Genomic DNA, 27,667 nt, shown 5'->3' on the forward strand with positions numbered 1-27,667 from the left:
AGCACATGCTCCCTTCCCAAGGATGATTGATTTTAGTTTCATCATGCATCAAGGCTTGTCTCGTGCTTGCCAATATTCTTTACAGAATAGTTGTGCAAAAAAGCATTGCCTTTGCCCAGACTTTATCCACAGAACACTGACCCCATGCAGTTCCTGCATCAAGATACCAAATCCTGTTTCCAACTGGACCTCAGCCATCACCCTTTCCAAGTGGTCTTCTTTGCCTCACATGGAGTCATTTTTATTGGGGATGGCATTAGATAAAGAAGGCTAAGACAAGTTCCTAAGCCACTGCTATGGTGGCATTCGCTTTCTGGAACAATTAGGCTTGGATTAAGTCACAAAGTTACAATGCCACAAGTTGCTATGTGCTCTTGGGATTTTAGGATGTACACATTGTGAGTGTCTATCAGCCCCCTGCTTCATGTTGAAGGCTGGGACTAGCCTCAGGAAGTCACTTATGGAAGATGGAAGCCATTCTGCTATAAAGGGGTGTATGAATAACTTAGAGTGTACCCAGTGTAGTACAGGTTATGGAGATAATGATTTCATCCCTTCATTCATTCACTTCTTCCATCATGTGACAGAGATTTCCTGGGTGATTACACTGGGCCAGGCAAGAATATGGTCACTCCAGTAGTTCGTCATGAAGTAAAAAGTTGGATACAGAACTGATCATTATAATTTATTGTAGGACATAAAAATAGATAGTACAATCACTACCACCGACTGGAAAAATAGAGGTTAATACTGAGTACTTATTATATACTGAATACTTTTAGGCCCCTTAAGATTTGGTATTTCATTTGGTCTTCACAGCATGTGTATGTGGTCAGTGTTCTTATGTTAGTTTTATTGATGAAGAAATAGGCTGAGAATGGTAAGGTAATCTGATCAAAATCTTGCAGTTATCAGTAGGAGAGCCACAATACAAACCCAAATTGGCCACCAGAGGCCCAAGATCTTTCCAGAACTGAATCTGATTTCTGTGGAGTTGCATTTCTGAGCTTTTCATCCAGTTCTCTTGTAGACTCCCTTGAGAAACAACTGTTGTCCGTTAACATGACATTCTCTTTAAGCATCTTGAAGCAAATACAGTTGGCAGGCTTTGTAAGTCCATGGGAGAAAGATGTATATGCATCAGTATTGACAAGCCCTGTGGACAGATGTAGGTGTGTCCCCAGCATTTCACATTTGCTAGTTAGAATGACTTCATGGATACAAAGACTAACTCTGCATTAACAAATGTCTCCCTGTTCCCTCTTCCTGCCCTGGCTTTTGCTGTATTTTTTGTTTACTCATCTGGATTGCTGCACAACTTCCTAATTGGCTTCTTGCCTCTAATCTTTCCCCCTCTAATCTTGCTCTTGCATTGTAACTATAGAAGTCTTTCTGAAACATAGTTATGAGTCTGTCACTCGTGATAGCTCTTCAGTTGTCGTTAGAATAAAGTCTGAATTCTTTAGAATGATGTTTATTTATACAGCCAGTATTTACCGAGTGCTTACTATATTTGAGGTACTGTTCTGAGTGAGAAAAGAGCAGTGAGTAAAACAGCCCCTCCTGCAGCCTCCTACACCCTGCCAAGACTTCTGTACCTTTCTCAAGCTTACATTCTAACAGGAGGAGACAGATAATACACAATAAATAAATAAATTTAATTTTATGGTATGTATACCAAAATTACATAGATAATAAACATATACACAAATATATATATTTATTAAATAAATAAAATTAAGGCTGGGAGCAGTGGCTCACGCCTGTAATTCCAGCACTTTGGGAGGCCGAGGCAGGTGGATCATGAGGTCGAGAGATCAAGACCATTCTGGTCAACATGGTGAAATCCCATCTGTACTAAAAATACAAAAAAATTAGCTGGGCACAGTGGCGCATGCCTGTAATCCCAGCTGCTCAGGAGGCTGAGGCAGGAGAATTGCCTGAACCCAGGAGGTGGAGGTTGCGGTGAGCTGAGATCACGCCATTGCACTCCAGCCTGGGTAACAAGAGCGAAACCGTCTCAAAAAAAAAAAAAAAAAAAAATCAAATATATACACAAATATATAAATGATAAAGAAATAAATTCAATTTTATGATAATAAACCACAATTATGGTATGAAGGTTGCAGTTTTAAATAGGGTGGTCAGGGCAGACCTCACTCATGTGACATTTGAACAAAGAATGAGGAAAGGAAGGAATTTAGCCATTTTGAAACCTAGGGGAAGAATATACCAGGTCAAGGGAAAAACCACTGTAAAGATTCTGAAAAGGGTTGCTTGCCTGGGATATTATGAGAATAGCAAGAAGGTCATAATGGATGGGGCAGAGAGAACCAAAATGAGAGTTGCAGGGAACAAGTTCAGAGAGGTAATAGGGTCTACATTATTGACCACAGTAATTGTTTTTACTCTGAGTGAAATGGAAACTGTTGGAGAATAGCAAGCAGAGGAGTGATGTGAGATGACTTAGGTTTTCAAAGAATCATTTTTATTGTTGCCTACTGTATTGTTGTGGGGTTACTGTGTTGTTAACTATGGGTTGAGAGTATAGGGAGGGAAGCATAGAAGCCAGAAAGAGGTTATTGCAGTAAGTCAGCTAAGAGAAGAGGATAATGGAATGGAGCTGGTAAAGAATGCTTAGATTTTGGATGTATTTTGAAGGTACAGCCACCTTCAAATCTTGACCTTGACCTTCACACCCTGATGGACTAGGTGTGAAGTGTACAGAAGAAAGGGGCCAAGGGTTAAGGAGTGTAGCAGTGCTATCAATGAGTGAAGGTGTATTTGATGCTTTGGAGTCAGAGGGAGGAAGGAGTCAAGAATTACTGCATTTTCTGACTGTAGTGACTGATACATTCCCAAAGTTGATTCTGCATTATCTTTCTATATCTTGGTAAAGAGTACCATCATTTATATTTTTATTAAAGCCAAAACATGAGAAAAAAGTAGGATTAATCCTTGACTCTTCCTTTCCCCTTTCTCCTCGCATCCAATCCATCAGTAAGTCCTGAGGGTTCCACCTCCAAAATATGTCACCAGTCCATCTTTTTCTTCTCTCTTCTCTGAACTCCTAAAGCACTTCCCATAAAAACAAGTGTCAAATTAAGTAATGCCTTTAATTATCCATTACTGTTCCCAGTGAGTTTATCTTGATGTTCTCAATGGATTGCAAACTCAGGGGATCCAGAGTGTGATGAAGGTATCCATCATCACAGTAATGTAAAGTTGAACCCAGAGAAAATAAATATTCAATAACTGCATGAATTTTTTTCATTGAAATGACCAGTGTCTTTGATATTATTCTGAAACATTTCCACAAAAACTCCACCAATGGTATAAAACTTATATCTGGAAGTTCAGTAGACAATATGACATAGTAGTTAAGAACAAGGTCTTAAAATATAGAGGCCTCAGTTTGAGACCTAGATTTGTCATTACTTTTCTGTGGCCTTAGGCTCAGTTTCCTTATCTCCATAGTGAAGAATAGTATCTTCTTCATAGGAGTGGTCTAAAGAATAAACAAAATAGAATAATGTGCATATAAGACTTCAGTTAGTGCTGATATATGGCAAATGAGTCAGTATCTTTCACGTGATATCGTTTATGCTACTGTTGGCACTGTAGTAGTGTATCAGTCCATTTTCACACTGCCTATTGAGACATTCCCAAGACTAAGTAATTTATAAAGAAAAAGAGGTTTAATGGGCGCATAGTTCCACATGATTGGGGAGGCCTCATAATCATGGCAGAAGGTGAAAGTCTTACATGGCAGCAGGCAAGAGAAAATGAGAATCAAGTCAAAGAGAAAATCCCTTATAAAACCATCAGACCTGATGAGACTTATTCACTACTACAAGGCCAATATGGGGAAAACTGCCTCCATGATTCATTTGTCTCCCACCAGGTCCGTTCCACAACATGTGAGAATTATGGGAGCTAAAATTCAAGACGAGATTTTGGTGGGGACACAGACAAACCATGTCAAGTAGACACACTTAACTTCCTCAAAATCCTGTTTAAAAGCATGCCATGAAGGTTCAAAACAGTTTAGTGACTTGCACAAAGTCACTCAGCTAGTGAAATTCCGAGCCAGAACCCACACCTGGCCTCTGTGGCTCCTGAACAAATAATCTTCTTCTTTATACAGCCCTAGCTCTCAGGAAACATGCTCAGAGGGCCTATCCCTGTGAAGCCAAAAGAGCAAGTCTTTTCCTAGTTGGAATGAAAATAACTCTATCAGAATGGTTGTTTTAGCATCCTAGAAACTCAAGTAAACATTCAGAAAATACACAGATGAGGTTCAGGAATTCAAGCACAGTGTTGCTTGGGTGTGCGTGGAGAAACATCTCTGTCCTAATACCTATTTCATACTATTTTGTTTAGAGCCACCAAGTGGATTAAGGAATAAGATCCTAGACCTGGGATTTCAAATGAGAAGATGATTGTCTTCAGAGCTCAGATATTTCTGTCCTTGGAGAGCTGTGTTTCCCATGTGATGATTTTTCAGTCAGAAGAGTTTCTCCTGACAGCTCTGGGCCATCTCACTTTTCTGTTATCCTTAACTAAGGGTTTCAAAAAAATTTTTTTAAATGAGGGACATAGTCTTTATCCATCTTCTCCATTAGTAAGACACAGTGAGTAATTCACGGTTTGACATTGCCCAGGGATGACAGCCTGGATGATGTAATCCAGAAAAGGTTAGTGCTTTTGACACTCAGACCCCCCACCAGTTGAGTTAAGTTACCCTTTCTTCCTTACTCTTCATTCTTGAGCCTGTTGCTAACCTGCTTTTACCAGTTTAGCCTTGGGAATTTCATTTCCTTTTACTCTTCTCTCTAAACTTCCTTGTTTTATATATTTAAGAGGCTAGCACTAGCACTAGGTTAATCAAAGCTAAATTTATTTTAGCTGAGGCACACTTGCCACATTGGCATGTTAATGTTCTTAGATCCTGTGTGGACAAAGAGTTGAAAGAAACATACACTCGTTTTAATGTAAATTTTTCTATCTCCTATGTAAATTAAAGAAGCTACAAAATTGACCCATCTCTTACTTTTCAGATAGACCACATGGTACAAGGCCATGCTGCTTTCCCAGAACTACAAGCGAAGGCCACAGCCAGGTAACTGCTATCTCTGTTTACTCTAAAGCTTTCCTTCTGTGACTGTACTGAGAGCATTCACTTTGGGCTGTTGGGGGATTTTCAGATCCTATGGACAATAAAGATGCCTGTTAGTGCTTAAAAGATAGTCATCTGGATGATCCAGAAGATACATATATTAATTCTTTAAATGATGTAAGAGAACTTAAAGAACCTAGAGATTCCCCAAGAACTATGGATAAGAAACTTTGATGTAGAAGGAAGAGCATGGATTCTAGAGTCAAAACCTCTTAGATTCACATCCCATCCTTACTCCTTAATAGACATAGGACCTTGAGCTAGTTACTTAACCTCTTTACACCTGTGTCTTTATCTGTAAAACTGAAGATAATATCTGATATGGAGTGATTTCTAGAATATTTTGAAGAAAATCGAGTGTGAAAAGTACTTACAATGTACTTCCTTTCATGTAAAAAGAAAGACATAAGGAAATACGTGTGTATCTATTCATTTTTGCAAAAGAAATACAGGAAGTTTAAACCAGAAACTAATAAGATTGGTTACTTACAGGGTATGGTAGGAATGTGGTGGAAGGAATGTGGGAATGGGAACATGGTAGCAGGAAGAAATGACGCTTCTCTGAGTATACATCTTTATATAACTGTAACTCTTAGAATCATTGTGATGCCTCATGTCTCCAATCGCTTGATAAATAGATGATAGATAAATAGCCAGGATATATGTGTATGCTGGGGTGGACAAAATGAAATACACACAGTAAAAACTGAACCTACTGTATTACAAAGGGGGTTGGGAAAAAAAAAAGAACCTAAGTAAATCTGGGAAAGAATATTTTGATGTACACGATATTGCTAAAGAGAAAAATAACCATCCATAAATATTATACTCTAATTGGTAAATTTGTTTTTCATAGATATCTGGGTTAGCTGTATTGACATCTCTTTAAGTGTATGCTACAACTGAGTGAAGAAATCAATATACTGTGGATAATGAGAGCCAAGTACCTCACAAATGAGAAAAGGAGAAGCTTAGAATGAACCTGAAGATGTCAGTAGCAACTTATGATTATATATGTGTATATGTATAAACACACACAGTTGTGTGTATATATATATATATATATATATATATAAGTAAATATAGATATATATATATTCATGCATGAATAAACATGCATATGCTCCCTACCTCTCTGTGCTGAGGTGGCCTGGAAGCAATGACACCGTAGTAGCAATGTGTATACCTAGCTCCCAGATACTGGATTCTAAATACCATTCTCCCATTTCTCCAGTAAAAGTAATCAGGACTTCTTAAAAAGTTGGCTAAGTCTAGAGTTGGGGCAGTAAAATTATGGTGCCAGAAAGAAATAAGTTACTCCACAAGGAATTTTCAAAGTACATTTGAACTAGCTTTAAGAATCTCTCAGTGGCCTACTCAGAATAAAATAAACAGTAATAGCATGAAATAAGTCGGTAAGTAAATAACTCCATAAGTAAATTACTGAAGAAGGAAATAAATGAGAAAGAAAGGACAGGTCTTCCTCTTCACTGTCAGAACAGTAGCCTTACAATTAATAAATGTAGAAGATCACGCCTGTAATCCCAGCACTTTGGGAGGCCGAGGCGGGAGGATCATGAAGCCAAGAGATTGAGAACTTCCTGGCCAACATGGTAAAACCCTGTCTCTACTAAAAATACAAATATTAGTTGGGCGTGGTGGCTTGTGCCTGTAGTCCCAGCTACTCAGAAGGCTGAGGCAGGAGAACTCGAAAGGCGGAGGTTGCAGTGAGCCAAGATCATGCTACTGCACTCCAGCCTGACGACAGAGCAAGACACCGTCTCAAAAATAAATAAATAAATAAATATAGAATAAATAATGGAAATAGAAAATAATCATTAGGTAAACACTACAGAGATAAATGTTGCAGGCAAGAACCATCAATCGAAGTTAAAATTAGTGAGTAAAAGTGGGAAGCAGGATATTGTCATAATCCCAGAGGTTTTCAGCGCAAGATTCTAATTAATATGAAGAGGAAAATAATGACTTTCCAGTAAATAGATATGGCAGACACCACCTTACCCAAGTGATGAAGGTTAGCAACACCAGCAATAACATGTAGTAAAATCACGTGTCTCCTTTTATGATGCATCGATGAGGACACAACGTCATATCTGCCATGTTCTTGCCCAAACTGATTAAACTCAATGTAAATATGGGAAGCATCAGACAGACCTAAATTGAGAGACATTCCACAAAGCTATTAGATAGTTTGCTTCAAAGGAAAATTAAGGAACTTAAATACTGAAGAACTACTCTCGATTGGAGGAGACTTAGGGAGGTACTACAACTAGAAACAATATATATAATAGTGGATTAGACTCTGGACCAGAAAAAGGACATTAGTGGAGGAGAACTGTTGCAATTCAAATAGAGATTAATAATATTGTTGTTTATGTTAATTTATTAGGTGATGGGTAAAAGGGAACGCTACTTTTGTGTAACTCTAAAATTATTTTGAAAGAAAAAGTTTAAAAAATAATAAATTAATGAATTTCATGATAATAATGCTCCATTGTCAGGCTGTTTAAGAAAAGGAAGATACTTTTTATAGAATTATCAGAGAAACCCATGTAGCTAGCATAGGACAAAAGAGAAATAGTCTGAGGTGGCCATTAATAGACTCTGAAGCCAAATTGCCTTTGCCTCAGCTTAGCTCCTTGTTCACTGTGTGTTTCTGAGCTAGTTACTTAACCTCTGTGCCTTAGTACCTCACTGTAAAGGGAGTAATAGTAAATGCTTCATAAGGTTGTTGAGAAAATTAAATGAATTAGAATAGTGGCTGACAGAGTGATAATTAAGCGTCAAGCTGTAATAGATGTTCCATTAAAAAATGGTAGTGATAAAAATCATTGTTGTAGTTAGTCTATTAGACATTTCCATTCTAATGACTTACATTCTAAAAGGGTCAGCACACCTACATAGAGCAGAATTAATGCATACTCTACTAAAATATAAGTAGTGTGTCATCAGGGTGTGTAGAAAAGGAGGACTGATCTTGATAAGGAGTTTGAGAAAAGCTTCATAAGCATTCCCTTCTAGGAATGTCTTTAGTTACAATGCCATTGCAATTAGTCATTAATTGCAATTACCATTGAGAGGGATTATGCCACATAACCTTATCAACTAGCATATTAGTTGGCCTAGAGACCTATAACCTAGAACAGGGATTCCTAATTTCAGATCATCATTTAACCTCTTGAAATTGTACCCTGTTTTGTTGATTACATAATTCTGCATGCATTTATGTGAAGGAGGCCGTAATGGTCATTATTTTATTAAAGGGATTAAGCATTTACAAAATCACTAAGCCAAAGAACATAGCACTAGATTTATAGTTCAGAGATCTGGATTCAAATCTCAGCTCCAACATATATCATTCTGTGAAACCCATTTTCCTCATTATAATATAGAATAGTAGTGAAGAATCAGACCGAGATACCTTTAAGGAATTATTTTTAGCTTAGAAGAGGTAATACATTTGACAGGAGACTTAGTTTGCCGGGCTTTGTAAACTGAATTATGACAATGATGATGACCACTACTACAACTACTACTGCTGTATTAGTCCATTCTTGTACTGCTGTGAAGAAATACCTGACACTAGGTAATTTATAATGACAAGAGGTTTAATTGACACACAATTCTGTGGGCTTGGGAGGCATCGGGAAACTTACAATCATGCTGGAAGGGGAAACAAACACATCCTTCTTCACATGGTGGCAGGTAAGAGAAGTGCTGAGCAAAAAGGAAAAAAGCCCCTTATAAAACTGTCAGATCTCCTGAGAAGTCACTCACTATCACAAGAACAGCCTGAGGGCAACCACCCCCTTGATTGAATGACCTCCTTCCAGGTCCTCCCACAACACATGGGGATTATGGGAACTATAATTCAAGATGAGATTTGGGTGGGGACACAGCCAAATCATATCACCTACTACTGTTACTATTAATGATTATAAGAGGAGGAAGTTTTGATGGTGGTTGCTCTGGGTTCAAGCAGCAGATGTCAGTAACTCATACCCTGCCTGCCTTCTTGTGGAAAGCATGGAAGAATAGCAAGGACAGGGACTGGGAATTAGAAGGCTTGGGTTCTTGTACCAGTTCTGCCATGAATGTCTCAATGACTCCTAGATTCCTCACCCATAAATTACAATAATACTACCCTTTAACTCTAACTCTTTTCCTCTAAACTTAATTCATTTTACATGCCTTACTAGGATGAAAGCAGGTTACAGGAATGTCTGTATGTGAACATTTTAGTGCTTAACACAGACTTAGTAAATAATTAGTTTTACAATGACATACTCAAAAACTCCAGAACTTTTTTCTATAGATGAACTTCATTTGAGTAGCTTCTGTTGCAAATCATAATAAAAAGAGGGCAGAATTTATGGATTAGCATGCAAACACAGAGAAACAACAGTATAAGGTGGTTCAGAAACAGCAACTTACAGAATTCAGTCATGGGGTCAGAACTGAATTTAAATCTCACCTCTTTTCACATAACTTTATACTTCCAGCTACTTCCTGTATTTCTCCTTCTATTTAGAGTGAAGTTTCGCCAAAGCATTGCCTGTACTCTTGGTCTCTATTTGCCCACTTTCTACTCCTTCCTTGCCCAGTTCAGTTTGAATTCTGTCACCATCAGCCCCCTGAAACATTACATATTAAGGTTATCAGTGACCTCTATTTTGCTAAGTCCATAGGATGTTTCTTATTTCCGTTTCTTGAGTTCTCAGCAGCATGGGACATCAGTGATAACTTTTTCCTCCTTTTAACATTATCTTTCCTTGGCTTTCTGGAATGTTGCCCTCTCTGTTTTCTTCCTATATCTCTGATTCCTCCTTTCGAATCTGCTTTTCTTGAGTTTATACTTCTTTTCTTGACCATTAACATTAACGTTTATCACAGATAGCTTCTCTCTTTGCCATCTCTTCCAAGGTGATCTCAACTATGTTCTTGACTTCATTTCTTTCTATATTTTGAGGACTCTTTTGCATCCAGCCCAGATACTTAATAGGTATTTAGTAAATGTTAGTCCTGCTTCCTTTCACTTTTCTTTTATTATCTTACAAAGGAAAGTGCATCTGTATCTCGTTAGATCTATGAGTACGATATTCTAAAACTATGGGACCCATTATACTTCAGATCTTAGAAAGAAATAGGCATAGCTGTAGTTAAAATGAAGTTAGCTGTTTGGAAGGGAGGGCAACTCCTTTTGAATCAAGAACCATGTATCTCTTTTGCTATGACTTGAGGCTTTCAGAAAACAGCAATGCAGGTCACCCCTATCTCAGAGCCTAGGGTCAGCAAATCCTGTTTGAAACTGTGGAAACAAGTGTTGATAAACAGATTGCGTATTTTATACTCTTGATTTACCACAATCGTCTTATGCCCCATCTCTGAAGAGAAGTGTTTTGTGAGCTTATAAATTAAGTAAACAAGAACTAGATGTGCCTGTACATGTAACTGGTAACCAAAGTTTCTCTTTATATGGGGCCAAATATGCAGATATTTCAGTCTTTAGCAGAGATCACCTTATGTTGATCATAAACTTTAACTCTTTTCCTCCAAACTTGATTCTCTTAGGGAACCCTAACTAACAGTTTCTCTGAATGAGGTTCTGGTAACAACAGGGGTTAGTGAGAAGCTATTGGCATAATCCACAAGTACTAGATTCACGGTTGGCAGCAAAGCAAAAGTTAAAATCCAGGCTCTGTGGCTCATCTGTCTAATGAGTATCTTTTGAGCATTAATGATACATGAATGAACCAAGCAAAGTCTTTGATTTCATAAAAATATATACACACATATACATATATACATGTACATACATGCAAATATGCATACTATATACTTATACACACATATATACATATATAGCCAGCCATTTATAAATGTTCTGATGAAAATTAGAGATAAACAAGGAGATACAGAACACTAGTTTCAAAGCCCTTAAAATTGTCTTTGCTATGCCTATTTTTTTCTAAGACCTGAAGTATAATGGATCTCATAGTTTTAGAATAATGAGCTTGTGCATATTTTTTTTCTCCCTCAACCTTTCTTTTTTCCTTCTTTCCTGAATTCTTCTATTATTTCTTTGAGGACAGGAAAGAGTGCAGAGAGCCTGACTGGACATTCTTAGTTGAGTTGTCTTTGGACTTCTAAGAGGAGGCACTTTTGATACTTGTAGTTGGATACTTAATGTGGAACATATAAGAGAGAAATAGATGGGAGAGCAGGTCATACATTTGAAAGTCCTCAGCACTAGATGGTAACTGCAGCCATGAGAAGAGGATAGGATCATCCAAGGCTAAATAAAGAGTAAGAAAATGGTCAAAGACAGTAGGTCTCTGGAAGACATCAGATGTTTAATGAACAAGTGAAGAAGGAGAACCAGCTAAAGAGGAGGGAGGAAAATCAAGAGAGTATAGTGTTTCAGAAACAAGAGGACAAATGAGGAAGAAGTGGTCAAATGGTGTAAAATGCAGAAAATGGTTCATGGGCACAAATAAGGGGAATATTGTTCCTCATGGTGAGACCAGTTTCAGTTGAATGGGAGAGGCAGAATGCACAAGGTATTGGGTTAAGAAGTAAGGAACTAGAGACAGGCAGTATGGAAACTTCTTTTCTAAGACTTCCTCTTACTGCTAGAAAGGGCACAAGTATCTTTTGTTATACCATGTGTTCTGATTTTTTGGTTTAACAGTATGGCCACCATACTCCGGGAAGCCTGTGAACCCAATGAATTAGGTGATTTATGAAGACGGGGAGGACATGAGAGATTTCAGGGATGCTGTCTGCATTTAAGATTATAAACAATAAGGTCTGAAAAAAATGTTCCTTGATTCTTTAAACTGGAAATGAGTTTCTTATGATGGCAAAGAAGAGGAAAGTATTTATTGATAACCTGTCATGTTATAGTGCTCAGGGCTCTATGTTTAATCTTCACAGCAGTCTTTGGGGAGAGAGTATTAGCCCCAGTAGCAGAAAAGTAAATAGGATCAGAGAGGGTTTGCCTACCTGATCATCCAGCTGGTACATGGTGAAGTCACTTTATGATTACTGAAACTATATTTTCTTCGTAATACCCAATGGGATGTGGCCAGCAAAACCTTCTCCCTCTGAGACAGGATATATCAGCCTAGGGTTCATGAGAGAGAGGGAGAGTGATCCATTTGGGATCACAGTTCATGTGTGATTACCTAGCTAGAAGAGGGCAGGCTGCCATTTGAGAAGGAATTGATAAAACATGCAAAATGAAACAAAATCACAACCAAAAAAAGGCATCATACAAGGTTACAATTATGTGAATAATGATGTGCATTAGTTTAATGTCTTCCAAGTGCATTTCATTTTGAATGATATACTCAGATAGCACACATGGTAAGGTATAATTGAAAAAACATGTAGGGGAATGGCTGCATTCAAAGAATAAACATACAGCTGCAAGGAGGTTAGGAGTCAAAGGGGTAAGCATATGCCCCATCCCCCAGGGATCTCATTAGTGCATGAGTGGCCATATATGTAGAGGCTAAATGAATCTCACTGTTTGCAAAGACCTGAAGTAAATGGGACAATGACGAATCAATAGTAATTAGGCCTATAGATTCTTATTGACCCAGATGTCCGAAACCAAATGCCCTGCTCACAGATGCCTTGAGAGGCAGAATGAAAAGATTTATAGATGTTTGCTTCCTTAAAAAAAATCCCTTTACTTTAAGAGCAGTGTCTATTCTGAAGTGGAAAGTTGCAAGAATTAGTGCAGACTCTTGACTTTTGGCTAGAAAAGATGTTTCTCGAGGCTTGTCTTATGAATGTGATTCCTGCTGGACCAGGAGCAGAGAGAGCAAAGAGCTGGAAAGCCGGGAGATTATCGTATTCATGTTCCCTGATGTCCTGGCTCTGCCTTGTATGGAGGCTTCAGAAGTTCCTTTCCCGAAGCCATAATACAATCATTCTAAAACAGGGTTTTGACTTTTTGGGTCCTTGATAAACAACTTCTTACCTAAGATACAGAGAGCCCACGGCTTCAGAATCACAAGGAGAAAGGTTTAAATCCGGACTCAGACATGCCTCTTCACCCCTTCAAGCAGCTCCCCTGTAAAGAGATATTAGTGATACCTCCCACACTGGGCAGTGCTGGAAGGTCTGGTGTATGCTTAGGGAATGGCAGCTGTAGTTGTTAAGCCTTTTCCCAGTAATATCTTATTGCTCCTAATATGGTCTAAGGAAGAAGATTTTTGCAGATGCGAATGAGCTATTACAGCAAGAAGCAAATAAACTGCTAGTAGGTAGGGCGATAGGGCTGCCCTCACCACCACACTAGCACACATCACATGCACTCACACACACACATATACATGTATTCACATTTACTCATGCTCACACAGAGCACCTTTGCTTTTTGGTATTTTTACATTGAATATTCACATAAAATTTTTAATAAAAGAGTTCTGATAAAGGGGAAGTAAAGAGAGTTTAAAAATTACTGTTCTAACATTTACTTGTTTCCTTACACCAAGTTTAGAAAACTTTTGGCAACTTCATGGGATCCATGGGGACACTCTCCTGACCACAAACTAGAACTAGAAATCGCTGAGCCTTCCTTCTAAAACACTTTTAAAATGCAAAACATAAATAATGCCTTAGGTATTTTAGATAACCTCCTTTGGTCATTGATTTCCTATACTTTTTTTTCTGCCATTATACAAGCCATGTTTTTAACCTTTAAAGAGACTTCCAAGGGCCCTAGTGGGAAGTAGCACAGAGCCCAACTGCTGGAATACCCACTTTCTTTTGAAATCATTGGTTCACAACTTTTAGAAGGGCAGCACCTTTTAAGGGGGAAGGCTGACCAGCTTTAATCTTTGTGCCATGTGGTGTGATTTGACCCAGCAAGGTAGGTGTTATTAAACTATTTTATGAATGGGAAAATTGGAGATCAGAGAGGTTAAGTCACTGGCCCATGTTACTGAGCTAAGATAGGTAGTACCAAGATCTGAACCGAGCAGAGCTCTCATGCTCATCATCTTTGCTCCACCTCCTTTTCACCTGAACATGTGAAGAATGAGGGAATTGGTCTAACTCCCTCATTTTACACATGAAGAAATCGAGACTTAAAAAGGAGAAAAAGGCTAGGTGTGGTGGCTCATGTCTGTAATCCTAGCACTTTGGGAGGCCAAGATGGGGGGATCACCTGAGGTCAGGAGTTCAAGACCAGCCTGGCCAACATGGTGAAACCCCATCTTTACTAAAAATACAAAAAAATTAGCCAGGCGGGGAGGCTGAGGCAGGAGAATCACTTGAATCCAGGAGGCAGGGGGTTCAGGGAACCGAGATAGTGCCATTGCACTCCTGCCTGGCCAACAAGAGTGAAACTCGTCTCCAAAAAAAAAAAAGAAGAGAGAGAGAGTAAGAAAAGAGGTAAAAATGTACACAATGTCAATGACATCTGGTAGGTTTAGGTTGGAAGTCAGTTCTCTGATTCTGATCCTAACTGTATTCATAATATTCAGTCACTTTCCTTAGCAAAATCCTATCCTCAGTGTGGGAACTTATATTTCTCTTCATTAGTCAACTCATCATTATTATTACAACTAGGAATACTGATGTTAATAAATTATTGACATATGTACAGTATTGTACAGTTTATAAAATACTGTGCCTTCACATCCATAATCTTCTCTGATCTTCACAGTAACCCTATGAGGTAAGTTGGACAGGGATTACGATAGCTGTTTTTACAGATGAAAAGAGGGTGGTTGAGAGAGTTTGAATAACTTTCTCATGGCCGCACACCCGCTAAGAGTAAAGCCATTCCTGGATCCAGTCTTCTGAATCCAAGCCTTTCTGCTAGGCCGTGGCGCCTTTCTTGGTGATAGTATAGTGTCATTTAGAGTACAGTTTGCTAGTTTCTCTGAAGCTTTTAGAAGCCTGCTTACTTTCCTGGATCTGATATGGAAGTACAAATGGTGTCTTTCTATACAATGATTCGCTCCCTGACCCCACCCCCCTTTTAAAAATAAAATTCACTTCTCTTCCAGATGCCAGAGTATATATGCATATTTGAACAGTCACCTGGATCTGATTAAGAAAGCTCAGCCTGTGGGTTTCCTTACTGTTGATTTACATGTTTGGCCAGATTTCCATGGCAACCGGTCTCCCTTAGCAGATCTGACGCTAAAGGGCATGGTAAGTAACAGCTAGTGCGTGCACGTGTGTGAAGGCAGGCCAAAGGGATACCAAGTTTGGAAGAGGCAAAGTGAGGAAAAAGGAAGAGGAGAAAAATAAAACAGGCCAACAATCCACTGGCTTTGTGCAGATGCATTGCTGTTGTGAAGGCGGTTGCTGTCCCTGAGATGAGCTGCTGAAAGTTCTCATTGTTTCTGAGCCAACCTTGAAAGCATTAAAAGCAGCATTTCCTATGTTCAGCTACTGCTGCCTCTTTGTCCTGTGGAGTGGCTAAAAGTCACGCCTATGTAATTTTGGCATTTACATCAGTTTGTCAAGTCATGTTTTCCAACTGCTACTTTAGGTTGCCCAGTAAATATTACCACCCATGGTGTTGCTGGTCACAGTCATACATCTGCCTAGGCTCTGAGTCAGGGCTGGTCAGAGTCTACACTAATATAGTTAGGATTTCAGATTAAACTTTGTCATAAGTAAATACAATTTGTAACTTCTGTTGGAGAATAAATCCTGCTCTTAGTGGCCTTTAGAATCACTTCCTCTGTGGATATTCTAGGCCCTGCTAGAGGAGCCAGATGAACTTGGTGGGAGAACTTTCAACCACCGTAGTTGAGATATAAAATAATGACATCTTTAATACCAGAAGAATCGTGTTTGAGGTGTGATGAAGCAGGTCAAAGCTAGAGGAGGGTCCAGCTGAGGCCACAGATAAGAAAATAAGCCATGAATGCAGGAACCAGGAAAGTGTCATAAAGCTGAGACGGTGTGAGGTATGTTAAGGCAGAGAGTTCAGAACAGAGGCTGTAAACAAGGCAAGGCTTATGCAAAGGAAGCTGCGTAACAGTGAAGCAGGCCTGAAGGAATCAAGAATTCAAGACTCAAAATACTACAATTTTGTGGTTAGTTTTATTGAGATTATTTTAAATATTTTTATGATGCCAACAGGAAGACCTGAAATTTACTTTCATTACCTATGGACATAATCAACTTTTATTACTAAAAGAGAGTCATGGTGAAAATAACAGAATATTAGACATGGCAAAGGTTATGTTGATCTGGAGTCCGTGAGGCATGCCTTCACAACAAATCAAGAGCTTGGTGTCCTTGTTTATAGAGGCAGAAGAGGAATGTCCAGAGAGGGCCATGTGACAACAGGCCACACCTAGAAAGCCGTGCTTTCACATAACCAATTCTGTGTGTAAGCAGGGGGTAGGGGAAGAACACATTTCATATGGGTACAGAAATAAGTGTCTTAATCAGAAACAAATATCTGAAACCAAATACAGTTAGATACTTAAAATGTTGAGGAAGAAGCTTGGCAGTGTTTTAAATGACCCCCAAACAAAGCAGTGTTGCACAGTAAAATGGTCATTGCTCTGGAGGTCCTTTGTTGCTTTAGATAAAACTGACCTGGGGCCTTCCCTAGCCAACATCTGTCATATCCAACATCAATACCCAGCATGTCAGGCTTCATGTCTCCTAGTAGCTTTTATTAATTTCTTAAAACCAATCCTGACATCCAAGACCTAAGAATTATCATCAGAAGATATTCTAATAAAGTTGACCCAAATGCAGAATGTAATTCCAATGAAATCAATGGAGTGATCGGAAGAATTCTCATATCATGAGAAAGTGTGTACACACCAAAAGGAACTTCTTACATGGGGACATGTGCCCAATTGTATCTCAAAATCCTGGGTATTTTTACTTTATTCAAAAGTTGTATGCTTGTTCACATACCTCATACATCACTTGATATTTCTTGGCAATGATTTCCCTGTATAACTGTCCTTGGGTTGGGCCACAGTGGAATAGCTATCACTCCATTAACTTGCATCACAACACTGGGAGGAGGACATGACCTACATAAGATGGAAGGAAGGCAATTCTGACCTAGATACTTCACTCCAAATCTCCTTCCTTCAGTCCAGTTTTAGAAAACATCAAAATAATCACCCTGAAATTCTTCTATTATCATGTTGTATCCTTTTGCCGGGACCTACAATTAAGCTTATCTCCAGCACTCACTCAGCAGATACTAGTTGGGTGCCTATTGTGTGCCAAGCACTGCTGTAGATACAAGTGAGGTACAACAATACCTACCTTTATGCAGCATGTTTAAGGTTGGGGGTGGGGGAGTGCTTGATAAAACATTAATAGCAACTGGAATTGCAGGAAAATTGCAACAAAGCAAGATCTATACGCAATTTATTCTTTTGGCTACTAAAACATTTTCCTGGACACATAGTGAGTGCTCAGTATGTACTTATTTATAATTTATAGGCAACATGGAGATAATAAAGAGGTCATTTGTTGCTTTAGATAAAACAAACATATGAAGAATTTACTATACCTAGTGAATTAAATGGCTACTTTAATCTTTACTATCCATACTTTAATCTTACTATCCATTAATACCAATATTAATATCCAAGTAAATTAAGATAAGCTCCCATTGAATCATAATTATGAGAATGTTTGTTCATCAAACAAATACAGGCTCCGTTACAGTTGGTGGGGAATATAAGAGTAACTAGACACAATCCCAGCCCTCAGGAATATCACCATCTTTGGGAGGCAGACAGAATATATAAACAGGGAATGGAGAGGTGGTTTTAAGCTCCAGATGTCCTTCACCGCCCAAGGCTCTCCAGATACATGGAAGACAATTTCCCAACCTGGTCCCAGCAGTCAGGAAAGGCTCCATACAGGAAGTAACATTGACATTGAGTGAAGCTGGGAGGGGGTTTGAAGCTAAGGGAATCATAGCGTGTGCAGTATTCTAGAGGCAAGAGAGCATGGCATGTGAATGTCTACAATTTTGGCTCCTGGTGCCATTGTCTAATCAATGGTAGATTGCCTGTAGCATTTTACCTTAATGATAAAAAAGAAAACGTTTTCTTGGAAAACCACTGGATATCTGTTTAGTCCTGCTTCGGCAGCATTGGATTCTCCTACTTCTCCACTCTCTGCTCAGGTGACGCTTTTCTTGCTTTGTTAAACATTTACCCATTCACTGTGGTTTTTTTTTTCTTGTATACCTGCTATGTGCAGGCCTGTGCTAAGCCCAGGTAATACAAAGAAAAAGGAAAAGTACCTGTCCTAAGTTCACATAAAAGGAGGGGAGGTAATTATTGTACGTGTGTGTATGTGTGTATATATAATCATTTTACAGTGTGATCTCTGTAATAATCAGTGCAAGCTGAAGGAGATGCTCAGTAAGTTTCTGACTTTTGAATTGTTTTTATATGGCATTGGGCTAGCAAACCCTGATATAGCCTTTTTCTGCTTCACTTGAAAATATTTTTAAAAATGCAAAAAAGTCATGAACTCATGCAGGCTTTAGGAGTTAGGATGATGTTCAACAGGAAAACTAGAGTTGATATTCCCAAAGAAAATCTGGGTGGATTTTCTGGTATCTAAATAATGCATGCAACTTGTTTGATAACATAATATATGACATAAGAACAAAGTTAATGTGTGATCCAACATGGAAAGAGTTTGGACCTGCCACCTTCTGCTCCCTAGCATAAAAGCACAGGTTCTTTTAAACCTAAAAACAGTACAGCTATCCCTCTACTTTACTGCTGATGGTTGGTTTTTTTGTTTTGTTTTTGGAAAGCAGCCAGTGAGTTTAAATTCCTAGATACCCCCCACGACCCTTTTCTCAGCCACCCTTTCAGTTCAATCCATTTGAAAACTGCCAGCCCAAGAATTCACCCAAGCAGGAAGTGTGAATTAGGAGGATGGGGATGGCTTGCATTCTAAGGATCTGTTAATGGGCCACATAGGAAAAGCCTTAGTAGTTGTGTAAACGGGAGAAAGGGTGTAGTCTGCAGTACTAGTTCTAGGCTTGGAAAGCCAGGCAGTGCTGATCTACGTCAGTCTAACAAAGCTACAGAAAATAAAAACTGCTATACTCTGGGAATTGGCATTTAGCTATAGATCTGAAGAGGCAAATTCAAGTATGCAGTGAGTGGGGAATAAGAGCAAATCATGTGTACTGTATGCTTGGAAATACTGAACATGTATACCTGTCTAGTTAGAATAAATGTTGAAAATAATAGTCCATGGGAAAATCATTACATACAAAGGAAAAGAAATACCATTGTGAACACTTAAAGGAAAGCCCTCTTGAAAACTATTAACTACTGAAACCAAATGAAAATGTTAGAGAATTTTGTAGCATATCGAATAGAATCTTTTTAAATTTTTTTCTTCAAAGACTGGATCTTGCTCTCTGTCACTCAGGCTGGAATGCAGTGGTGCAGTGGCCTAATCATAGCCCACTGTAACCTTGAACTTCTGAGCTCAAGCTGTCCTTCCACCTTAGCCTCCCAAGTAGCCAAGACTATACAAGCACATGTCACCATGCCCAGCTAATTAAAAAAAAAAATTTGTAGTGATGGGGTCTCATTGTGTTGCCAAGGCTGGTCTCAAACTCCTGGCCTCAAGCAGTCTTCCCACTTTGGTCTCCCAAAGTGTTGAGATTATAAGCATGAACCACTGTTCCTAGCCAGAATTTTTGTTTAAAGGCATATCTCTATGAAATAGGCCAGAAATTTATTAGGAAAGAATGATTAAGATGAAAGAACAAGGGAATGAGAAGAAAGGGGAAATGGTAAAGACCACAAGACAACTAAAAATGCAATCAAAGAATTAAAACCTACATTGAAAGCAATAGGGAGTATAATTTTCACTGAAGAAAATAAGATCAGAGCTGTTATAAGACATAACATATGTTTTAAATTTACTCTATAGGAAAAACATTTTGAGGCCAAGAGCTGTGGCTTATTTAGTTTTTTAAATCTCAATAGTTCTTAGGTCAGAAGCTGGCACCAAATAATTGCCTTATGGTCAAACGGTTATTTCAATCACTGTTTTCCAAATGAGGAATGAACAGTGACCTGTCCAAGGTCACAAAGCCAAGAAGCAGCAGAGCTTGCCTTTTAGGATGCACACACCATCCTTTTAGAATGCAAACTCTGGACTTTGCAAAAAGCACAGAGGACTATTAAGAAAAGGAGTTTCCATTATAGATGGTTTCATAGTGAACCACATTCCTTAAGCTAGTCCTTGCCCCTCTGTTCTTCTGACCACCAACCTTGTGACTTATCCTCCCACTTTTACTCTAACCATGGTATTTGGATTTAAACTCTGACCTGTCTCTTCTTGGTAAGATACTAGTTTCCTTCCCACTCTCACTGACTTAGATCTCAAAAATAATAGCCACTTGTGGTTTGACCTGGTTCTAATGTCTTCCACTCCAGGAAGTGGGAGTTCCTCCTTCATAAGTAGGAACAGGACATAACCCAGGAATCTCTTCCTTATGCTTGATAATATCATTTTATTTTTGTCCTGTCATGTGACTAGCTGTTTCATTTTTCTTTTGGTGATACAATATCAACCTAAAGCACTGGACTGAAGAGAGGTGGAGGAGGTAGGGGATGAGCAGCCTAACAGCATGGCTGGACTAAATACCCCATTATGTAAATATTTCTCCTTTCCACTTGATAGATGAAGCACAGAAAGTTGAGGGCAGCCCATTTGATTATTTAAAAGAAGCAGAAGCTTAGGTAATAACAATCTCAAAACAATAAACACTGGTGATTTTAGGTTCATTAAAAGCAAGACAACCTCCCTCCCTCAAATGCTTACTTTAAAAGTTAGAAAATTACATGATCTCACATAAAGATAGATGAAGATACTCACCATCAGGAATAGTTACATGTTTAAGGGATTTTTAATGTGTGGTTGTTTTTATTTTAAATGTTTTGTTGGATAGTTTTTACCACTGCAAAGCAGTAAAGAGAGCCCAGGTTTTGAAATTGGACTTAGGTTTGAACATGTCTTGAAGTTATACCAGTGTATGACCTTTCACAGATTAGCTCTGTGCAGCTGATCTGCCATGAGGAGGCAGGAGTGGCCCAGGCTTCCTTGCAGGGTCGCTGTCAGTGACAGATGGCAGGGGCTGGCACAATAGACAGATGGCACAGCAATGTCCTTGAATTGGCAGCTCCTGCTTAGTGGCCTTTACTTGCATGTTTAAGAGATGGCCAGCAGGATCCTGTGTGGCTTTTGAACCCAGAGCAGCCAGCTGTAGGCCTCCCACCATAGCCCCAGAACTGACTAGACTCATCAGTCCAAACAGCCAGCCAGAGAAGTTCACCAGTCCCGTGGTCCTCACAGAAAGCAGTTTTATACAGCTTTGGAGGGTGATCTTCTTTGTTCAAGTCCTTGGCCTTCAGTTTCCTCATCAATATAACAGGAAACGCAAATTCGATGTACCTTATGGAATAGCTAGCATTGTAGGAATTTTGGAAGAGTCCTTGACTTCTTGTATGCATGACCAGTTTCTATTCAGAAAAAATTGGCATGGCCTTTGTTTTGTGGTGTTTGAGATTTTTTTAAAATTATTTTCCTGAAATAACCACTCAACCACTCAACAAAGCAAATGACCTTGGAGATGTATCAGTCCCTGAAAACACACCTAATGCACCATATTCACCATTGGTTGAAACATGTTTTCTCTGCTTCAGATTAATAGTACTACCCAGAACAAAAAGTGATTTTCTGCTTCTTTGAAGAGTTGTGACTTCTAATATCAGAGAATATGCTGCTCAAACTGCTGGAGAGGTTGAGTGCTGCTCAAACAACTCGTCAAAGCAAGCAAAGAGAAAGTGTGTACGTGGAAAACTGGGAGGGAGTCAGGGAGGAAACACTGGGAGATCTTAGCCAGTTCCCAAGGGACTGAATCTCAGCTAGAGGTAGGCATCGCTAAACAGATCCAGATGTGGAGGGAGTCAGCAACTCAGGGTATCTGTAAGAGCTCAATAGAGAGCAGAGGTTGCACCCCTGTGACTTTTCTGATAGGGAGATGGATGATAGACCTGGAAGCTCATGAGCTAATTGAAGTAGCTTTCAAGTGATGTATTTATAAGCTTTGGAAATACATGTACTCTTTGATAGGATTTTGTGGCTGTTTTCGCTGTTATCACTGATATATTCAAGGTTTTATTTTTTTTTTTCATTTGAAATAATTTTAGATTTTCAGAAAAGTTGCAAAGCATGTAAAGAGAATTCCCATACACCTCCTCATTCAGTTTTCCCTGTTGTTTACACTTAAATTTCCATGATACACTTTTTAAGACTAAGAATTCAACATTAGCACAATGCTATGAATCAAACTCCAAACTTTATTTCACCAGTTTTTTCAGCCTTTTTTTTTTTACATATTTTTACTTATGAAAGATCAAATCTGATAATAAAGCTTAATATTCTCAGTGTCTTTTAACTGGTTTTCTGATTACATATAATATACATATATATAAAATATATATATAAATGTACATTATATATAATATACATTTATATAAAATATATATATGTAATATACATATATATATATATAAAATCACAATTCCAGCTGGCAAATTAGTCACACATTTTACTGAAAATATGTGTTTTACTGAAAAATATATATTTTTAATATATTTACATTTTATTTAATATATATATTACTGAAAAAAATATATATTTTACTGAAGTGACTAATTTGCCAGCTTGTATTGTGATTTTTAATGAGTACCATTTTTCAGGCACCTGATGCACCATGCACTGTGGTAGATGCTTTACATGTATCATCAACAACCTTCACAACAACTCTGCAAGATAATGTTGTTGTCCCATTTAAAAGAAGAGAGAAACTGAGGCTCAGAGAGTTTAAGTAATTTACCCAGAGGAGAAAAGGGTATACTTCCAGTGGGACTAGAGACAGTGAACTCAAATGTGGGTCAATGACATTCTTTGGGGAAAAATAAAAATAAAAAACTAGATATTTGTCATTGTTGTTTTCATTGCTTCTGCTTTGTTTTTAATATACCTGCAATATTTCTTTTTCATTTAATGACTTTTAAATTCTATCACAGAATCAGACTTTCCTTTCTTACTGTTCCTTTATCTTTCCTGTATACACTGAACAACAAGTAAAACCAGGGGATGGACTATGGGCAGGAATGTTTCCCAAAACCATGTGGTATGATAAAAGACGGAGGGCAAATCAGGTGGAATCTACTGGGAAGGTCCAAGACATAAACAATGCAAAGGAACTAAGACCAGAGGACCAAGGATAGAGTCCATGTGTATAATCTTGGTGTGCAGACCCAAGGCAGGGTGAGACCACAGCAAGTACGGGCCAGAAGAGTTGTACAGACCAGCTTTGAGAGACAGTGCATGAGCATATCAAAATGGCTTAGACTTAAACCCTCAGAAGCAAGGCAGACAAAGTGTGATGGGCCTGGTGCTTTGGGTAAACACCAAACAAACTAGTGCTGTGTGGTGTAGAATTCCCCAATAGAATAAGGTCATGAGGGGCAATGTCCATCCATCATCTAACCATACTGTGTGTATCAGTTGTTTGTTGCTTGCTATAATAAATTACACAAATCTAGTGTCTTAAATTTATTCTCTCACAGCTCCGCAGGTCAGAAATCTAGGTTGGTTCTACTTGTTTCTCTGTAATCAGAGAAATTTTTTACAAGTCCAAAATCAAAGGCTTTTATTGGAAAGTCTGGGAAAAATCTGCTTCCATGCTCATTCAAGTGGTTGATCTAATGTAGTTGCATGCAGTTATAGTACCGAGGTCCCTTTTTCCATGTTAAAGGTCAGCCAGTGGTCCTACTCAGCTTTCAGAGGCCTCCCGCATTCCTGGGCCCATCACCCCTGCCACCATCTTTTTTTTTTTTTTTTTTTTTGAGACGGAGTTTCGCTCTTGTTACCCAGGCTGGAGTGCAATGGTGCGATCTCAGCTCACCGCAACCTCCACCTCCTGGGTTCAGGCAATTCTCCTGCCTCAGCCTCCTGAGTAGCTGGGATTACAGGCATGCGCCACCGTGCCCAGCTAATTTTTTGTATTTTTAGTAGAGATGGGGTTTCACCATGTTGACCAGGATGGTCTCGATCTCTTGACCTCGTGATCCACCCGCCTCGGCCTCCCAAAGTGCTGGGATTACAGGCATGAGCCACCGCGCCCGGCTGCCACCATCTTTTAAGCCAGCAATGATAGGGTCAAATCTTTCTTATGCTTTGAACCATTCTGATTTCTATTTCTGCTTCATCTCTCCTGTCTTCCTCTCCACTGTGTCTCTTGACTGACTCCTCTGCCTTTCTCTTCTGCTTTTAAGAGCTCATGTGATATTTTAGGGTTATCTGGCTAGTAAATAATTCTATCTGCCCTGTTCCTTTACCGCAGGGCCTCAGTTAGTGTTTGATTGAATAACCAGGGTACAGAGTTTTCAGGTGACATCTTTAGGATTCTGTTTACCACATTGTGGTAGCACAGTCATCTGCATTTCTCAAATGTGGTTGGGATTTAGGCAGCGCCAGGTGTTAACCTAGACTCCTGACACTTACTGAAACCTCTAAATATTGTTGGGAAGATTTGTCCCCCTTTCTCTTCCAAGCAGGTGATTATCTTAGACCTGCCTTCCAATCTCTCTCCTCTCTCCAGAGGCTTCCTATAAATCTTTCTCTTATCCTCCTCATTGCCTTGTCCATCAGCTTCACCTTCATTATTGACTAAGCAAACAGAGCATTTCTGCCTCTCCATTGTGTTCTGGAAAGCTTTCAACTAATTCCCCCAAGACTTGGATTACCCCCATCAAGCTCTGATGACCCTAGAAAAATCTCAGGACTTGTGAATCCCATTTTCTTATCTTTTGTAATCTTTAGAGATCCCTTGGGAAACTATTTTTAAGCCCTTTTTTTTTTTTGCCTTACTAATATGTAATCACTTCAATTCCCTTAACAACTAGGAAGGGGAAAATTTAATTGCTAATATATTGATTAATCATCTCAAATAATTTAGGACCTATGAACCTATAAATTATAATACCAAGGTTTAGAGCAATCATTTCCACAATTTATTGTGCTTTAGGACCATGGTAAAATGCAAATTGCTGGACCCACACCAAAAGTTCAGTAAATCTAGAGTAGAATCCCAGGAAATATAGGCTCAACTGGGATTCCAGGAAAGAATTAAAGAAGGTTCCCAAGTTTAGGTACTAAGTTGCAATATTTAAGCTGAAGTCCAGGGTGGAGAGGATCCATCTGTCTCTTCTTTTTACAGTGAACAGAAGTATGTAGGTTGATAAGTACTAAGGCTTCCTCAAGAAGGAGTTCTTGCAAGAGTCCCCCTCTCTCTGTGCCTGGGCCTTCAGAGGCACATTGCTTCTCCATACTCCTACATTCCTGTACCTTTAATGTTATGGTGCCAGTGCTGATGATCAGCTTCTGCCCTGGCTTCCTTACACTGAACAGCCACCAGTCTCCAGTGCCCCTCATTAATATCCTCAGTAGTACCCATAGCATGGGGAAGGAGATACTTTATTGCCATATCCCAATAAATGAATGGGAGTGAGCCCGTCATGCAGTTCAAGAGAAAGAGAATGAACACTTATTAAGAGAAAGGGAAAGAAAATGAACTCTTATGTTATTTTTTTTTTATTTTACTTTAAGTTCTGGGATACATGTGAAGAATGTGCCAGTTTGTTACATAAGTACACATGTGCCATGGTGGTTTGCAGCACCTATCAACCCGTCATCTAGGTTTTAAACCCTGCATGAATAGGTATTTGTCCTAATGCTCTCCCTCCTTTTGCCCACCACCCCCTGACAGACCCCAGTGTGTGATGTTCCCCTCCCTGTGTCCATATGTTCTCATTGTTCAACTCCCATTTATGAGTTATAACATGTGGCGTTTGGTTTTCTGTTCCTGTGTTAGTTTGCTGAGGATGATGGTTTCCAGATTCATTCATGATTCTTCAAAGGACATGAACTCATTCTTTTTTATGGCTGCATAGTATTCCATGGTATATATATATATATATATATATATATATATATATATATATATATACCACATTAAGAAAATGAACACTTAAGTGCCATGCCGCCTATGTGCACAGTTGGCACCATAAGAATTACAGGATTGTATAGCTCTTATAAACTCAGTATAGCTTACTGAAAAAAGTAATGCACTTTGTAAATGATACTTCATGTAATCCTCACAAAAAATGATTTGAGGTCTTATCCCTTTTTTGCAGATGAAAAAAATGAAGCTCATAGAGGTTACACAATTCATATATTGTCATGCAGCTAAAGTAGAGAAAATGTTAAGATTTAAACCCAGGTGCCTTCCTCTAAAGCTCATTCTTTCAATTTGCATATACTTCTAACTTCAAAAATCCCAATATTTACATAAGTGCTTTATATTCATAATCTAGGATGTTAAAATTAGGCAATGCAGTTGTTTGCATTTTTTTTGATCATTATATATAGCTTTCACACATCCAACTCTTAAACTGTAAGAGCTTTCTCTTACAGTTCTCTTCATTATACAATAGCCGAAATAAATAAAACGTGCTTACCCTTGCAAGTCTCCCATCAGGCTTCCCCACACATTTCTCTGTCTCGCCCAAACATTCAAAATAGGCACATGCACATGAATAAACACACTCCTTCTACTCATGCTTTCTCTCGACTTCCTCTTAATGGAACCATTCAGCCTTCAGCTAGGGAATCCGTTCATCTGGCCCCTACCCTAGCCTTCTCAGCCATTTCAAAGCTTTGTCTCCCCCAGGACTTCTTTGGAACTCCCAGGGCACTGTCATCACCTCCCTTCCAAGACAACTCCCCGAGGTCTTCTGTAGCCTCTCAAGGAGTCTACATGGCACTCCTTGCAAAGTTCTGTCATGGGCTGACTGGGCTGAGGTCCCTGGTATTTGAGAGAAAATTAAATGGACTTAACCATTATCTACATATCAGATGAGATGTCAAGGAAGCAGGGACCTCAGTCCACAGCATCTTGGCACTTCAGAAATAAATATCTTTCGCTAAGTCACATTTCAGTACAGTGGCTCTAGTGTTAGTGGTGAGGGAATATTGGAAATGGTTGTGTGAGAATTGTGTTTGCTGCTTCCCTTTTGATACTAAATACTATCTTTATTATAATCCATGCAATAAATCTCTTCTAGAATTTCTTCCCAGGAATAATTTTGTCTTCCTTCCAGGATAGCTATGTTTTATTTATCAGAAAAAGAAAAGCTATTTTACCCATCATGTGTCCCTCTTTGCCATAGCTGCTAGCAAGCTCAGGATTTAAATTTAGTGCTCAATTACATTGATTATCTCATTCTCGGTGTCTGGGGAAAAAAATATCCTCTCTTTTCTCCTCTATGATTTCTGAGCTCTGGAGGCACTGGAAATTTAGAGAAGGATCCATGGTATCTTTTTGCA

The 27,667-nt window shown here is 38.9% G+C and overlaps 1 protein-coding gene and 1 long non-coding RNA gene across 25 annotated transcripts in view; one reads left to right on the forward strand and one right to left on the reverse strand.

Annotated features, from left to right (window-relative positions):
* Positions 1–27,667, forward strand: part of FGGY (FGGY carbohydrate kinase domain containing) — a 439,267-nt gene that overhangs the window by 295,338 nt on the left and 116,262 nt on the right. For all 23 annotated transcript variants that reach the window (XR_008472954.2, XM_009001341.5, XM_002750883.5 and 20 more), the window contains 2 exons: positions 5,061–5,122; positions 15,229–15,376. Coding sequence is in view for 22 of the 23 variants with exons in the window: in XM_009001341.5 (XP_008999589.2) it covers positions 5,061–5,122; positions 15,229–15,376 (210 nt within the window). In the remaining variant the exon portion in view is untranslated. The remainder of the gene's footprint in view (positions 1–5,060; positions 5,123–15,228; positions 15,377–27,667) is intronic.
* The window catches only part of LOC108592611 (uncharacterized), a 62,680-nt gene that overhangs the window by 834 nt on the left and 34,179 nt on the right, over positions 1–27,667 (reverse strand). The window contains exons 3-5 of one of the 2 annotated variants that reach the window (XR_013520136.1): positions 13,191–13,283; positions 8,857–12,326; positions 937–7,354 (exon numbers count right to left, since the gene is read on the reverse strand). This is a non-coding gene — a long non-coding RNA (uncharacterized LOC108592611). Of the gene's footprint in view, positions 1–936; positions 12,327–13,190; positions 13,284–27,667 lie in introns of both variants that reach the window. The other variant, XR_013520135.1, reaches the window with a different exon arrangement.

Source organism: Callithrix jacchus, chromosome 7, assembly GCF_049354715.1.
Source record: "Callithrix jacchus isolate 240 chromosome 7, calJac240_pri, whole genome shotgun sequence".
Lineage (NCBI taxonomy): Eukaryota > Metazoa > Chordata > Mammalia > Primates > Cebidae > Callithrix > Callithrix jacchus.